The 15,969-nt window shown below is 41.0% G+C and overlaps 1 protein-coding gene across 1 annotated transcript; it reads right to left on the reverse strand.

Moving 5' to 3' along the window:
* Window positions 1–2,490: 2,490 nt before the first annotated feature.
* LOC123980738 (NACHT, LRR and PYD domains-containing protein 12-like) lies at window positions 2,491–15,120 on the reverse strand. Its single transcript, XM_046065267.1, has 11 exons — window positions 14,911–15,120; window positions 12,380–12,700; window positions 11,571–11,651; window positions 8,403–10,254; window positions 6,451–6,624; window positions 5,915–6,088; window positions 5,187–5,360; window positions 4,420–4,593; window positions 3,643–3,816; window positions 2,889–3,062; window positions 2,491–2,551 (listed from the first exon to the last, which is right to left on the reverse strand). The coding sequence occupies exons 2-11, from the start codon at window positions 12,654–12,656 to the stop codon at window positions 2,491–2,493; spliced, it is 3,315 nt and encodes a 1,104-aa protein (XP_045921223.1). The 5' UTR covers window positions 12,657–12,700; window positions 14,911–15,120.
* Between the last annotated feature and the right edge of the window lie 849 nt (window positions 15,121–15,969).

The following is a 15,969-nucleotide window of genomic DNA, read 5'->3' on the forward strand; positions in this document are numbered from 1 at the left end:
GGATGTGCATCCAGCCAGATAGATGGCAGACCAGGAACACCCGTTACAGTTGCATTTCCTGTCATCCTGGAAGGCCGTCTCCTTTTTCCACGACGACCACGTCACCAACCCAGAAGACATCCAGCTCTTCACAGATGCTGCCCCTTCCGTCGGCTTTGGCAGCTACATAGGCGGTAGTTGGTTCGCAGTGGACTGGCCACCCGAATTTTCAGCCCTCTCTCCTTCCCCTACCATCTATGACATGTACCCAGTCTTATTGCAACCATTCTTTGGGAGTCTAAATGTTCCAAGAAAACTATTGCAATATACTCAGACATAGTGCAGTGGTAGACATTATTAACAGAGGACAGTTCCATTGCACCATACATAATGCAATTCATGCAGAGGCTCACCTTGGTTTTCAGTGCAGCACCAATTCATCATCCGAGCCTCCCATATCCCAGGTCACAAAAACAAAATCGCTGACTCTCTTTCTCACTCAGATCGGGTTATCTGACTCCATACGCTGACAGAGTCCTAGAATCCATGTTCCTACTGGCATTTTTGGCTTTTTTCACCACCTCCAGCCTGCACTGCCATCCGAGTCTACACGCCAGCATGGCATACAATCTGCAGACACACACATTTATCGCCTTTAACGCAGCGAAGCCAACCAATCCGGTCTACCGCAACCCATCTACCTTTTTCCGACTCATTTCTTACCTCAGTCCATACGAACCAATATGTCTCTATGTGGACACAAGAATAGCCAGCCACGCTTCCTCACAAGATCCTCTGTTCGTCAGAGTCAGGGAAAGTAGCCATACTCTTCTGGTTTCACCAAAACTTCCGCCAAATTCTATCCAATTCCGGCATATCCCCCCAAACTCTACTCTGGGCATTCCCTCCAGGCAGGGAATCCCAGACGACATAACCAAATCCTTGTCCGCTGGTCCTCACCAGCATACCTCACTTACATTCGCAACGACCCAAACCATATCAAAAACGCTCACGCACACCTTTCCATCTGAAGTTCCTTTGGGGGTTTCCACATGTCCGCGGACTAAGAGACAGCTCCCCCACTCAGAGTCTCGACTCCACCGGTTCTCGCACACCTTCTCGCCAGCGGACACTGGTCTGATCTTTACTCACACATCCATCGTCACGGCTCAGACTCCTCCCCTTCATCCCTCACCTGTCTTCCCCTCAACCCTTCATCCATCACACCTCGAGCCCTACCCTTCATCCCTCGATCCTCTCCCCCATCCCTACATTCCTCAGCCCACCCTCTGAGCACACAATCCGTTATTTTCGTACAATTCATCTTGGCTCCATTATCAGCAATAAACCATTTTATATTTACTTTCTTCGTAGGTTTGATCACTCACAGTTGGATCACAGGCCAATTTTTGCCAAAGAACCAAAGAACAGCAGCTCTGTGATATGAGCTGAGCGTTTCAAGTGCATAGCAGAGATGCTCACAAGTCTTTGAGCTAGAGTCCAAGTCAAGTCTCAAGTCTTTCAGCTACAGTCCAAGTCAAGTCTCAAGTCTCTGAGCAAGAGTCCAAGTCAAGTGTCAAGTCTCTCATGGTTATTACGAATGTTGCATCACCTGCTGCGTTCAATCCAGGTTGCTAATAAAACTGCATGGCTATAAGGAATGCTGTGACTGTAACCTGTTTTTCATTTACAGAGCACAACCATGTAATGTGCAATGCAATTATTGACGGCTTATTAAATACTGTAAGTCAACACACTCCCCAGACTCTTAAACCCAGTGTACCTAAATAAAACTGTAACGTTGCATAGTCAACAATAAACCTGTAACCTGTTTTTAACTTACTGAGCATAACCATGCAGCCTAATGTATAATGTGTCTACAATTAATGACTTATTATAAGCTTATAAACTACTGTAAGTCAACAAACCCTGTTGACTCTCAAACCCAGTGTAAAGTTAACTAAATAAAACTGTAAAGTTACATGGTCAACAATAAAGCTGTAACCTGTTTTTAACTTACAGAGCACAACCGTAATGTGCAATGCAATCAATGACATCTTAAACTACTGTAAGTCAACACATCCCCCGCTCTCAAACCAGTGTAACTAAATAAAACTGTAAGGTTACATGATCAACAATACAGCTGTAACCTCTTTCTAGCCAACGGTAATAATTAACATGATGGCAGCCAACGGGACATAAATGATTATGGTAATCGATCACCACAAGTTTGGAAAGTAAACGCTTATTCATCTTTTCATAACAAACGACAGTCAGAGTAAGCCTCTCCTAGGTCGTAGCTGAAGAAAGAAGCAAGCTAACGTTAGATGGCCAAAGCTGAGCTAAACATGTTTACTCACCACAGGTTGCTAACCTATTTTGCGTTCTGCGCTTCTTTGTTTGGGTCTCGTTGTATGAAGTTTTAAAGGCAAAGTTTATGATGAATGGCACAGCAACTGCGGTGTTTGTTGCCCTTTCTCACATGCGGCCACGCGCAGCAGATGTTACGTGTTACGTAGGCAGGTTATAGGTAATGGAGGAAGGGAATAACGGGATGGTCATCAGAAGTTTCCTAAAAAATAGACATTGTTCACGAGTCCTGCACCTCAAGTCCGAGTTGAGTCTGAAGTCTTTTAAAGACGAGTTTCAAGTCGAGTTTCGAGGCACTGTGTATGCGACTTAAGTACAGTGAGCACAGTGAGACACAGTAGCTGCAGTTTGCATGCTTCTCTTCATGCGAGGGCAGCATTAGATGATACAAGGACATATTTATTGGACTTGACATAAGTATTGTAGGTATAGATTTGATTTATTTTTTCAGGAGCCAAATACTTATTTAATTTTGCCCACAGGCCAATATTTGCCACCAGTTGACTAAAGACCTGTACTGAACTGTACTGTGATCTGACCTGAGAGTTTCCAATGTACAGTGGGGACTCTCCAGTCCAGCAGACAGCAGCTTCACTCCTGAGTCCTGCAGGTTGTTGTTACTCAGGTCCAGCTCTCTCAGATGGGAGGGGTTGGAGGTCAGAGCTGAGGCTAGAGAAGCACAGCCTTCCTTAGTGATCAGACAGACTGACAGCCTGCAGACACAAAACAACACGTCACATAAAAATGTCCATGGAAAGATAATCAAACTAAATAAACATACCTGCTGTGAAATCACATAAACGAAGACATTCTCATGGAGGTTACGATTTTACCCATTAATGTAAATCAAGATATAATTTCTCATCAGTTGAACAGGATAATGATTCCTTATACCTGTAACGGTCAAATATTCTGAAGACGTTGAATGAAAATTATGTTTAAATCCACATAATTGTTTTACTTGAATGGTGTGGATTATATTATTTATCTCTGAATATCATCTACTGGTTAATTAGACTTCATTCTAGGCCCACGTGCTGTACAAAGAAGCTGGAGCACCATGAGGCACAGCAGCTGCCGTTTGCATGCCTTTCTTCATGTGAGGGCAGCATTACAGAATACAAAGTCAAGTTTCTTGGGTTTTACGAAAGTATTGTAGTTACAGATTTGATTTAAACTGCAAAAGTGAAATATTTTTTCAAGGGCCAAATACTTTTTCTGGAGGGCTGAATTTGGCCCACAGGCCAATATTTTACTCCAGTTGACTAAAGACCAATTGGACTGTGATGTGACCTGAAAGTTTCCAATGTACAGTGGGGACTCTTCAGTCCAGCTGACAGCAGCTTCACTCCTGAGTCTTGCAGGCTGTTGTTACTCAGGTCCAGCACTCTCAGAAGGGAGGGGTTGGAGGTCAGAGCTGAGGCCAGAGAAGCACAGCATTCTTCTGTGATCAGACAGCCTGACAGACTGCAGACACACAAAACAACACATGCCACATAATGAACATGTTCATGGAAAGACAATCAAACTAAATAAACACAACTGCTATGAAATCACATAAGCGGAGACAATCTCGTGGAGGTTACGATTTTACCCATTAATGTAAATCATGACATAATGTCTCATCAGTTGAACAGGATAATGACTCCTGATACCTTGAAACCTGTTACGGTCAAAAATGCTGAAGATGTTGAATGAAAACAACATTTAAATTCACATAGTAGGCCTAATTGTTTTACTTGAATGATGTGGACTTCGTTATTTATCTCTGATTATCACCTACTAGTTAATTAGACTTCATTCTGGGCCCACAGGCTCTACAAAGAACCTGTAGTACCATGAGTCACGGTAGCTGCAGTTTCATGCCTTTCTTTGTGTGAGGGTAGCATTACAGAATGCAAGGTCAAATTTGTTGGGCTTTACATAAGTATTGTAGTTACAGATTTGATTTTAATTGCGAAAGTGAAATATTTTTTCAGGGGCCAAATACTTTTGCTGGAGGGCTGAATTTGGCCTGCGGGCCATTATTTGCCTCCAACTGACTAAAGACCAACTGGACTGTGATGTGACCTGAAAGTTTCCAGTGTACAGTGGGGACTCTTCAGTCCAGCTGACAGCAGCTTCACTCCTGAGTCCTGCAGGCTGTTGTTACTCAGGTCCAGCTCTCTCAGATGGGAGGGGTTGGAGGTCAGAGCTGAGGCCAGAGAAGCACAGCCTTTCTCTGTGATCAGACAGCCTGACAGCCTGCAGACACACAAAACACCACAAGTCACATAATGAACATGTTCATGGAAAGACAATCAAACTAAATAAACACAACTGCTATGAAATCACATAAGCGGAGACAATCTCATGGAGGTTAGGATTTTACCCATTAATGTAAATCAAGATATACTTTCTTATCAGTTGAACAGGATGATGACTCCTTATACCTGTAACGGTCAATATGCTGAAGATGTTGAACGATAACAATGTTTAAATTCACATAGTAGGCCTAATTGTTTTACTTGAATAATGTGGATTATATTATTTATCTCTGATTATCATCTGTTAGGTTAATTAGACTTCATTCTAGGCCCACGTGTTGTACAAAGAACCTGGAACACAATGAGGCACGGTAGCTGCAGTTTGCATGCCTCTCTTCATGCGAGGGCAGCATTACAGAATACAAGGTCAGGTTTCTTGGGTTTTACATAAGTATTGTTACAGATTTGATTTAAACTACAAAAGTAAAATGTTTTTTCAGGGGCCAAATACTTCTGCTGGAGGGCTGAATTTGGCCCACGGGCCAATATTTGCCTCCAGCTGACTAAAGACCAACTGGACTGTGATCTGACCTGATAATTTCCAGTGTACAGTGGGGGCTCTCCAGTCTAGCAAACAGCAGTGTCACTCCTGAGTCCTGCAGGTTGTTGTTACTCAGGTCCAGCTCCCTCAGATGGGAGGGGTTGGACCTCAGACCTGAGGCCAGAGAAGCACAGCCTTTCTCTGTGATCAGACAGCCTGAAAGCCTGCAGACACACAAAACACCACAAGCCACATAATAAACATGTCCATGGAAATATAATCAAACTAAATAAACACAACTGCTGTGAAATCACATAAGCTGAGACAATCTCATTGAGGTTACAATTTTACCCATTAATGTAAATTAAGATATCATTTCTCATGAGTTGAACAGGATAATGACTCCTGATACCTGTTACGGTCAAATATGCTGTAGACGCTGTATGAAAACAACATTTAAATTCACATAGTAGGCCTAATTGTTTTACTTGAATGATGTGGATTTCATTATTTATCTCTGATTATCATCTGTTAAGTTAATTAGACTTTATTCTAGGCCCACGTGCTGTACAAAGAACCTGGAGCACCATGAGGCACAGTTTGAATCGGTCTCTTCATGTGAGGGCCACATTAAATGATACAAGGTCATATTTATTGGGCTTTATTGTACGAAAAGAAAAAAAAAATTTTCAGAATGCTTGGGACAGGGGGGCATATTTGGCCCACTGGTCATTATTTGCCTAGAATTGACTATAGACCAAATTTACTGACATCTTACCTGAGAGCTTCCAGTGTACAGTGTGAACTCTCAAGTCCAGCAGACAGCAGCTTCACTCCTGAGTCCTGCAGGTTGTTGTTACTCAGGTCCAGCTCTCTCAGACTACAGGACTGGGAGCTGAGAACTGAGGACAGAGAAGCACAGCCTTTCTCTGTGATCAGACAGCCTGAAAGCCTGCAGACACACAAAAAACCACAAGCCGCATAATAAACATGTCCATGGAAAGATAATCAAACTAAATAAACACAGCTGCTGTGAAATCACATAAGCAGAGACAATCTCATTGAGGTTACAATTTTACCCATTAATGTAAATTAAGATATCATTTCTCATGAGTTGAACAGGATAATGACTCCTGATACCTGTTATGGTCAAATATGCTGAAGACGCTGTATGAAAACAACATTTAAATTCACATAGTAGGCCTAATTGTTTTACTTGAATGATGTGGATTTCATTATTTATCTCTGAGTATATATATAATACTCATTATTTATATTAGAATTGACTATAGACCAAATTTACTGACATCTTACCTGAGAGTTTCCAGTGTACAGTGTGAACTCTCAAGTCCAGCAGACAGCAGCTTCACTCCTGAGTCCTGCAGGTTGTTGTTACTCAGGTCCAGCTCTCTCAGACTAGAGGACTGGGAGCTGAGAACTGAGGACAGAGCTTCACAGCTTCTCTCTGAGAGGTCACAGCCACTCAGTCTGAAAAAAATGATCAACATGAATTAAAATAGGAATGTTATGTGTTATAGATTAAGTCTGGACTAAGGTATAATCCAGAAGAACACTTTAAGTCAAGCCTTTCTCAGTGAATCAAAAAAGGGGACACTATAAATTTGTTCAGTGAAGCTGAAAGATCAACTTAATCTAGACGATAACTGTTAAGGTTGCTGTAGACATGGGTAACAAAGATGTCTTCACAGAGACAGAAACAAGTAAAAAGACAGAAACAGGTAAAAAAAATAGTACAGTAAAAGAGGAGAATAAACACAAAACATAAGAACAGAGAATAAAATGACACGATAAAAAACACATACAACAAGAAAAACACAGTTAACGAAAGTAAGTAAACATAAACACACAAGGATAGAATTAACTAATTTAACATAAATTAACTAAATTGAAAACCAAAACCGGTAACCAGTGAGGAGATGCCAATTTTGATTATGTATAATTTCACCCTACACTGTCTGAAATCCTTGCTTGTTCTACAAAACAAAATGAAAATTTGAAAGTTAGCAGTGAAACAGGAAATTCTCTGTATCAGAACAAGTTCATCTGTGTGCTTTTCAGTATATGAATGCGGACTTTTCCACAGCAGGAACTTTCCCAGGGGGCTGACAGAAAGTGAACCTGTATTTTGACCAGAGGAACAGAGGACTATGTTTAGCTACAGTATAATAGCTACAGGTGCTAACAAAGTCCATGTTTCACAGTTTAAAGCACTCACCATCGCTGATTGGTCAAACACAGACACCATGGCAGCTTCAACTTCACTCATTCATTCATAAAAAAAGGAAGTATTGTAGTACTGATATCAAGACGAGACGTCGACATTTACCGTTGGGCATTAATGTTAGTTACAAAGTTGGGCTTTGTTGTTGTCTTCCTGACTTCATTTTTTCAAAGAGGAAAGGAAAGAGAGATTGCATATGAGCTGAGATCACAAGCTAGCTAGAGTGTGAATGAGAGAGAGGAAGCAGTGGTAGAGAGGGAAAAAGTAAATGAAATGAGAAATAAAACTTTAATCATGTGTTCTTCCTATGCAGTAAAGCCTTCAAAAATAATCTGACACTGATTTGAAATGCAAGTGTTTATGGTTAAATTCCTGTTAAAGTTGGGACTGCCAACCATGGTTCTTCTACTCAGTTGTATTTTATTTTGTTAATGAAAATTCAATAGGCATATCAGACAGAACAAGATAGAGGAGGTCACACAAGTACAGTTTGTGTGTCATTTAATCAGCAGATCTACTTCACACTGGGGGTGAGCACATTTTGTGTGATCAGGAGAGAGAGAGAGAGAGAGAGACAGAGAGAGAGGGAGAGGGAGAGAGAGAGAGCGGTTCTAGTGTTAAAGTACCATGTAGACATCTTATATTCATTTTATTTGGAAATTACTTTAAAATTGTGCAATTATTAGGTGAAAATATAAAGATTTCTGGACTGGGTTAAGCCCACAATGTTTCAAGATCCTAACAACGCCTCTTTCAGATAGAACTGAATAACCATCAAACTCTCAGCAGATCGTCACTGTGGAAAGTCACAAAACAAGGAACAACGGGATGAAGCTTGTGTTGTTTTCTTTGGTTTCAAAGCTGTCATCGTTTTAAACCACTAAACACCATTTTTGCCTGAGAGGTCACAGCTACTCAGTCTTAGAATGAGAGTAGGAAATAAAAGAATAGTTGTAAATTTTTCCATCTGAAAAGATAGACTATTTAAAATGTCACAAATAAATCCAACTACCTCTGTACTTACAGAGCTTTGTTGGAGGCTTTGACCACTGGCAGCAGCCTCAGAAGAGCCTCCTCTGAAGCAGAGTATTTCTTCAGGTCAAACACGTCCTGATCTTTTTCTGATGACAGTAAGATGAAGACCAGAGCTGACCACTGAGCAGGAGAGAGTTCATCTGTGGAGAGACTTCCTGAACTCAGGGACTGTTGGATCTCCTCCACTAAAGAACGATCATTCAGTTCATTCAGACAGTGGAACAGATTGATGCTTTTCTCTGCAGAGAGATTTTCCTCCAACTTCTTCTTCATGTACTGGACTGTTTTCTGATTGGTCTGTGAGCTACTTCCTGTCTGTGTCAGCAGTCCTCTTAGGAGAGTCTGATTGTTCTGCAGTGAAAGACCCAGGAGGAAGCGGAGGAACAAGTCCAGGTGTCCATTTGGACTCTGTAAAGCCTCGTCCACAGCACTCTGGTAGAGATGTGTCTCTGCAGAACTCTGTTTTCTTGTTTCAGATTTCTTGGAGACTGATTGTTCTTTTGCCAGCAGATTGACACCAGAGTTGGTGAAGGCCAGACGGACATGAAGAGCAGCCAGAAACTCCTGAACGCTCAGATGGACGAAGCTAAACATTTTGTCGTCCTCCTTCCGCTTCCCCCGTTCCTCTTTAAAGATTTCTGTGAACACTCCTGAGTACACCGAAGCCCCCCGGACATCTATGTCGCTCTCTTTTAGATCTTTCTCGTAGAAGATCAGGTTGCCCTTTTCCAGCTGGTGGAAAGAAAGTTTTGCTAATGACTTGATGTACTGGATACATTTTTCTTCATTCCTCTGCTTTGTTTGATGAACCAAGAATTCTGCATACATCTCAGTCAGGGTCTTGGGCAGCTCTCCTCCCTCTCTGGTCTTCAACACATCCTCCAGAACTGTAGCAGTGATCCAGCAGAAGACTGGGATGTGGCACATGATGTGGAGGCTTCGTGATGTCTTGATGTGGGAGATGATGCTGCTGGCCTGCTCCTCATCTCTGAATCTCTTCCTGAAGTACTCCTCCTTCTGTGGGTCAGTGAACCCTCTGACCTCTGTCACTATATCAACAAAATCAGAATGGATCTGATTGGCTGCTGCAGGTCGTGTGGTTATCCAGAGGCGAGCAGAGGGCAGCAGGTTCCTCTTGATGAGGTTTGTCAGCAGCTTCTCCACTGAGGTGGACTCTGTAACATCGAAGTTAACTGCCTGGTTTTTACTGGTAGAGCAGTCTAGTTGAAGGCGGCTCTCATCCAGTCCATCCAAAACAAACAGAAGTTTGAATTTACTTTTGTCATAGTTGGTGTTTCCCGATGACTGCAGAGTTGTAAAGATGTGATTAAGAGCTTCTTCCTTGATGCATCTGGTCTCTGTAATACAACGATGAATCAGTTCTGCCAAACACAATTTTTCTTCCTTCCACAGATTCAGCTGGCGGAAGGTGAAGGGGAATACCAGATGCACATCTTGATTGGCTCTTCGTTCAGCCCAGTCCAACACAAACTTGTGCACAAGAAATGTTTTGCCAATTCCTGCAATTCCATTGGTCACCACAGTTCGTATGGGTTTATAACTCCCAGAGGGGGGTTTGAAGATGTCACTGGGTTCAATTGGTTTCTCTGTTTCAGCTGGCTTCACCACAGCCTCAATCTGCCTGACCTCATGCTGTGTGTTAATGTGTACGTTAGCTCCAGCTGTGATGTACAGCTGTGTGAAGATTTCATCCAGATGCTGCTCATCCTTCTTCTGTGCCCACCCCTCTTGTGCACACATAAACTTATCCTGGAGGTTTGACTGAAGCAAGTGTTTGTAATATGAGATGGGTTGTGGCTCTGGTTCTGGAACAATCACATCTGTGTTACATGATTAGAAAAAACTAAATTAGGCTGCATGTCTACAGTCAATGCTTGGAGAGCCCATCCTTCTCTTTTGTACACCTACACATACATATCACATTTAAGTGAAAGCACCTTTAGATATGACCATTCTTTTGTTTTAAACAAATTATACAAGTACATATACTTAGTCAAAGGAATTAATTACAAGATTATTAATACTAAATACACGTGGTTTAAATGATTTAAATTTTAATTAGATTAGATAAGATTAGTGTTCTTTTTTTCTAGATAAAAATCTGAATAGTCCAGAACCAACCTTCACACTGGGAGTCATGCATGCTAACTAGTAAGCCATTCTATAAACTGTTAGGAGTGTGGTTTTGTCTTCATGCCTTTCCTGTTTTAGTCTGTTTTTGGATTCTGTGTTTCTATAGCTTTATTCAATCTTGTCATGTTTAGGGTTTGGTAGCTAAGTCTAGTCTTTTGTTAAATATGTATAAATAGTATGTTATCTGTAAATAACAGATACTGAACAGACCAATAAACAAAACTCACAGAGACCTAAACTAAACCGGGCCGATCAGACAGGCAGTGTGACAGCTCTGCGTTCTGTTTAATCTTAGTTCAGTCTGTTTTCCTTGTTAGTTGTAGTTTAGTTATATTAGTGATCTGTCTGCTTATGTTCTGGTTCAGTTATTTATGTTCTGTTTCTTCCTGGTTATTATTAGTTTCCCTATGGCCTTATTGGTGTCTGTCTGTTTCCCCTGCTGTCTCTCTGCCTGCCTGTGTCTGATTAGTCCTGATCCCCCTCACCTGTGTTGCTCACGCCCCGCTCGTTAGTCCCTGTGTGCGTATTTATGCCTGCTTGTGTCTTCAGTCTTTGCATCTAATGTTGAGTGTTCCTGCCTGTTTCTTTGTTTCATGGATCCCTTCCTTGCATATGGATTGTTTCCTCGGCCCTGTTCTGGATTTTACTCTGCCTGTTTGGAGATGCCTTTGATGGACCTTTTGCCTGCTGTGCTCATGAGTAAGCCTGTTTAAGTTGCTGAATAAATCTTTTGTTTGAACTGCATCCTCTTTGCTGTGAACTGTGTTTGGGTCCTCACCTCAGTCTGCTTCTGCTATCCAGAATTAACATTACAGATCAACAATGTCATGGTGACTAGTCCAGATGTTTATTCAAGATATCTTTAAGGTGATTCTGGCTGTCAAAACGACAGTTAGAGACATCTGTAATTCAGTTCGAACTCGTCAATACTGAATTATTATATTATTATAAATTATATCAAACTCAAAAACTTCACTCTGTCCTTCAGGGCTTCCGTACATACCAGAGAATCCAGCAGCTGTACCTTCACACTGAGAGGAGGAAGGTCCTCTGTTCCCTCCAACGTCACTGACCTCCACTGACACTGAGAGAGAGAGAGAGATTGTTATATTTGCAGTTTGACTTAAGGTCCAAGACCGAGTGGGCTCAGTACCAGCGGAGCTGGGAACACTATTGTAATCACTTTGGTTTGTATTGTTGTTATTCTTCTGTATATTTTCACCTAATTCCGATACTGCAGCCTAAACGTAACTCACAGGGTAGGTTCAGGCCCATGAGACAACGGCATGCGAAAAATTTTGCTCACTTCTACCTCTAGGGGCACTCTAAGCAAGGTCCAAAGTTTTGCACTTTCAAATCGCTGTAACTCCCGCATATGAAGGCGGATATAAAAACCTTATATCCGCGCGTTTGGGGGATCGATCTGAATCTCCTGGTATAGGCCACACCCCTTTCTGCCTAGACTCTTTTTTGCTGCATCATAAAAACTGAAAAACCTATTTTAATTAACTCCTCCGAAGCTGCAAGTCGATCGAGTTTGTAGAGGAAATTTTGATCTGACTAAAACCTTTTGCAGTTATAGGCTAACAAATATTTGTGAAAAACAGGAAGTGAGGTCATATTGTCGAGAATGAAATCAGGCCATTCATCATAACCATTTCTCATAATAACGAGATCGGACCTCAAATTTTACTCTTTGCTGACTGTAATGAGATTCTGTACTGAGAGACCCAGTTCCTTTACAAGTATAGTGTTGCCCACGCCAACCTGCTGTTTGTGCCTGAAAATACGAATGTAAAAATGTTGACCGACCTTCTGGTCCTGAGCTGGTGTCTGGCAGACTCTGCAGCAGGTCATTCCTGGGTATCTTCTCTAAAACCTTCTTGGTCACCTCTAGAGCTCCATGAGGTTTATAGGCGTTCACGATCAGTTCCACTGTTTTCAACCTGTCTGCCTTTTCCAGATCGCACTCTTTGATGGTCTGGTAGTCTCCCAGGAAGTCACGCTGCTTCAGATACCATTTGAACTTTGTAAATTCCTCCTCTCTTAAATCCTCCAGAGTGTTCAAAAGGTCCTCTGCAGTCATCATGGTTCCCTGCTAAAATCAGGCAGTACTGTCCACCTGAAGGAAAACTGTAACACAAATGTATCAGAGCAGCAACAGGAGCTCTGATTGGCTGACACAAGAGCTGTGTTTATAGTATGAGCCAGTTAGAGCTCCTGTTGCACTGTGGGCTGGACTCCATGTCATTCTGAAGTGGCACACTGCCTACACCTTCAAATAAGAGAGCCGTCATGAGTAAAATTACCACTAAATAGAAAATGCATATGTTAAAGCAACTGATGAAGAAAAAGCAATCAATATTCGTCTTCACCATTATAAACATATTTGTAAAACTAGGTAGTAACTTGGAGTCCAAAAAAGCTCACTGTAGACAGTCAAAAATCTGCATAATTCTATAATAATAATAATAAAATCTGTAAAAAGACAAAAAACCCAAGTTACATCTTGGCAGGCTTCCAGACAAACTAAGGATCAGCTCACGAATATCTTATTTTATAGCCCTCAGTCTCCTCCTACTTTAGGCGGTGCCCTTGGAAGATTTCCACTCCAAAATCTTCTTCCTGGGTAATTTTCCATTCCTGAATGCTCTGCCATTTTTTTCCATTGTTTCTTCTGGAACTTTCTGTTAACATGTTGTTTCTCCTCTACACTATTACTGAATGTGTGTGTGTTGTAAAATATTTATTATTATGCAAAAAGGGAATTCCAGCTTCCCAAGATATTAATAGTGGCTCTTGAAGTATAGTAATAAATTACTAATAAGCTGAAATGCTAATTTACATTTAGCTGACGCTTTTATCCAAAGCGACTTACAATTGCTATTGTATTTTGGGGTCACAGTAAACCCGGGTCTCTCACACCAAAGGTAAGCGTCTTATCCATTGCACAGTCACCACCCCATAACAAAATGTTCAGGGAACACATTCATGTTTAAAATATATATCAACTGTTCTTCAAGTACAGCACAAAAGGGTATTTTCAGTTAAATTTAAAGAAGTATATTTAATTTACAGTAAATGTACTTAGAGTGGTTTCGTTTTAACACAAGTATAGGCTATTATAATTACGGCTGGGCACGTTGACGCAGTTTTTATTTTATTATGCTGTGTAAAGGGAATACTGCTGGGAAAAAGCTCCTTATTTGTTTAAAGTGTTTGCAAACCACATGTTATTACACTTTTGTGTATATAGAAGTACATTTAAATTAAAATTGCGCAATACACTACTTTAGAATTCATTATTAAATTTTACACTTAACAATGATTTTCTTGCGATTAATCGCATTAATTTTTAATTAAAATATATTGCAATTATCTTAAAGTTGACTAATTATTTCTAAAATTACACAAAATAATTTAAGTTGTTCCAAAATAACACATTTAATATACACTTAGTATAGTACAATTAAAATGGGATCAAAAAAAGTGCTTCTTAAGTATATTTCTTTTTCAGTTGGGATGTGGTGACTTTAGTCTGGAGGCTACTGAGGATATAGAGACAGAGTCACAGCTGATCTCCAGCGGCTGTCCGGCATTCAGAGGGTCAGACAGTGGAAGAGCAGCAGCTCGTCTCCGCACACGAACGCTCTGCTGCGAACTCAGCTCGTGCACTTTATTTTGAAAGGTTTCACTGCAAATGTCAGCTGTTACTGCGTCTGTCTTTACACTAGTTTAGTACCAGGAATGGCCCATTCCCAATGTCCCCCTGAGCCCTGAACCCTCACAGGCTTTACTGACGTCACTTGGAAAGTGATTGAGTGCAAGAGGCCGCGAGAGCTCAAAATGCTGTAAACTGGAACGGGACAACACTTCGCCACTTTATCACGTTACCATGAACACCGTTGCACTCTTTTTATTTTATGTTTCTGCCTGATTTTTAAGTCCGGCAGGCTCTTGTCCTACAGAGTGGACGAGAGCTAAATGTCAATCAATGCACCCTCCTGTTCAGTTAGCATCGTAATTATTGCTAACACATAAATGAAATAGTATGACAGTAGGGTGTGAACGATGAATGGTAATCAAGTTTATCAGTTGACAATTTAGTGTTATAAAATATCCAAATATTCTTGATCAATATCACATTTTGTCATAACTGTGCACCCTTAGTCAGACTCAAGACTGAGAGAAGAGGAAGTAACAGACACAATAACTGCAGCCAGTCCGCAGATGAATCAAAGTGTTGAGTTCCCTCTTACGTTTCCTTCCTCTCCAGTCCACAGTGAGAAAACTGACTCAGAGACTTTGACAGTAACATAATAACATGTTGGATAAACACTCACCCTGCCTCAGCCTTCAGCTTTCCTTCATCTGTCCACTCAAAATGGAGTCTGAACGGACTGAATAATCTCAGCGGCAGGTTCCTACCCGCAGCATTTACAGGAAATCATAAGTCTCTGTGTGTGAGAGAGAACATGTTCCTACCTGTTCTCATGAGCCTGTTGCTGCTCCCCTCTCCAAAACTAGTTTGTTCAAGAGTCAGATCTGACAGAACAGCAAGTCTCACACACACAGAAGAAAGAAAATATAGATGACATTCCATCAAACTAATTTTGACAGCTACTTCCGGTCCCGCCCCCAAACCGGATTTGTGTGTATGTAACTGATAAGAGGGGTGCGTACATGCTGTGTGTTTTTGACTGATAATTGGAGGAGGTTTTTCATTGATTTAATGACTTTATTAAGTAATAAAACATGAACTTGAATGAATTAACTAGGAGGTGTTTATGGCAATAAATTTATCATTAAAAAAGTACAGCAGTGAGTTATAAGTAAAGGAGAAATCTCCGGGGCCAGCAAAGGATCAGTAGGAGGTTTCTTCATTGATTTGGAATCAAGTCAGTCTTTATTATTAAACAAGTGAAGAATAAATTGAAATATTGACAGTAAAGCAGTAAAATAGTATAACAGTGAGTAAAAATTAAACAGCATTATAAATTACCTTCAACAGCATGCAGCAAAATAAGAGAGTTCCAAAATTAAACTTTGTAAAATCTTTGCTAAAGCTTTGTGTGACAATTATCATTATTGTCATTATCACTCTTGTGAAAAGCTGTAGTCTTCTCTTAAACTTGAGTCTGTGTCTCTTCTTCTCTGTCCTCTCTTTCTGGTGTAGCATAGGCTGTGCAGGGTGAATTGAGGAATGTGCTCCACCCCCCCGCACCTCCTTCTGCTTTCTCAATGAGTCATCTTCAGGTAATCTTGTAGAGTCTAATCTAATAGAGTTATCTATAACCCCAGACTCAGACAGAGTTCGTTTTTGAAACAGGAACCTATTTTTATCAACCGGACACAAGAGTTTGGAACTACAGACTATATATAATAATCTGGTTGTACCAGAA

Source organism: Micropterus dolomieu, linkage group LG12, assembly GCF_021292245.1.
Source record: "Micropterus dolomieu isolate WLL.071019.BEF.003 ecotype Adirondacks linkage group LG12, ASM2129224v1, whole genome shotgun sequence".
Classification (NCBI taxonomy): Eukaryota; Metazoa; Chordata; class Actinopteri; order Centrarchiformes; family Centrarchidae; genus Micropterus; species Micropterus dolomieu.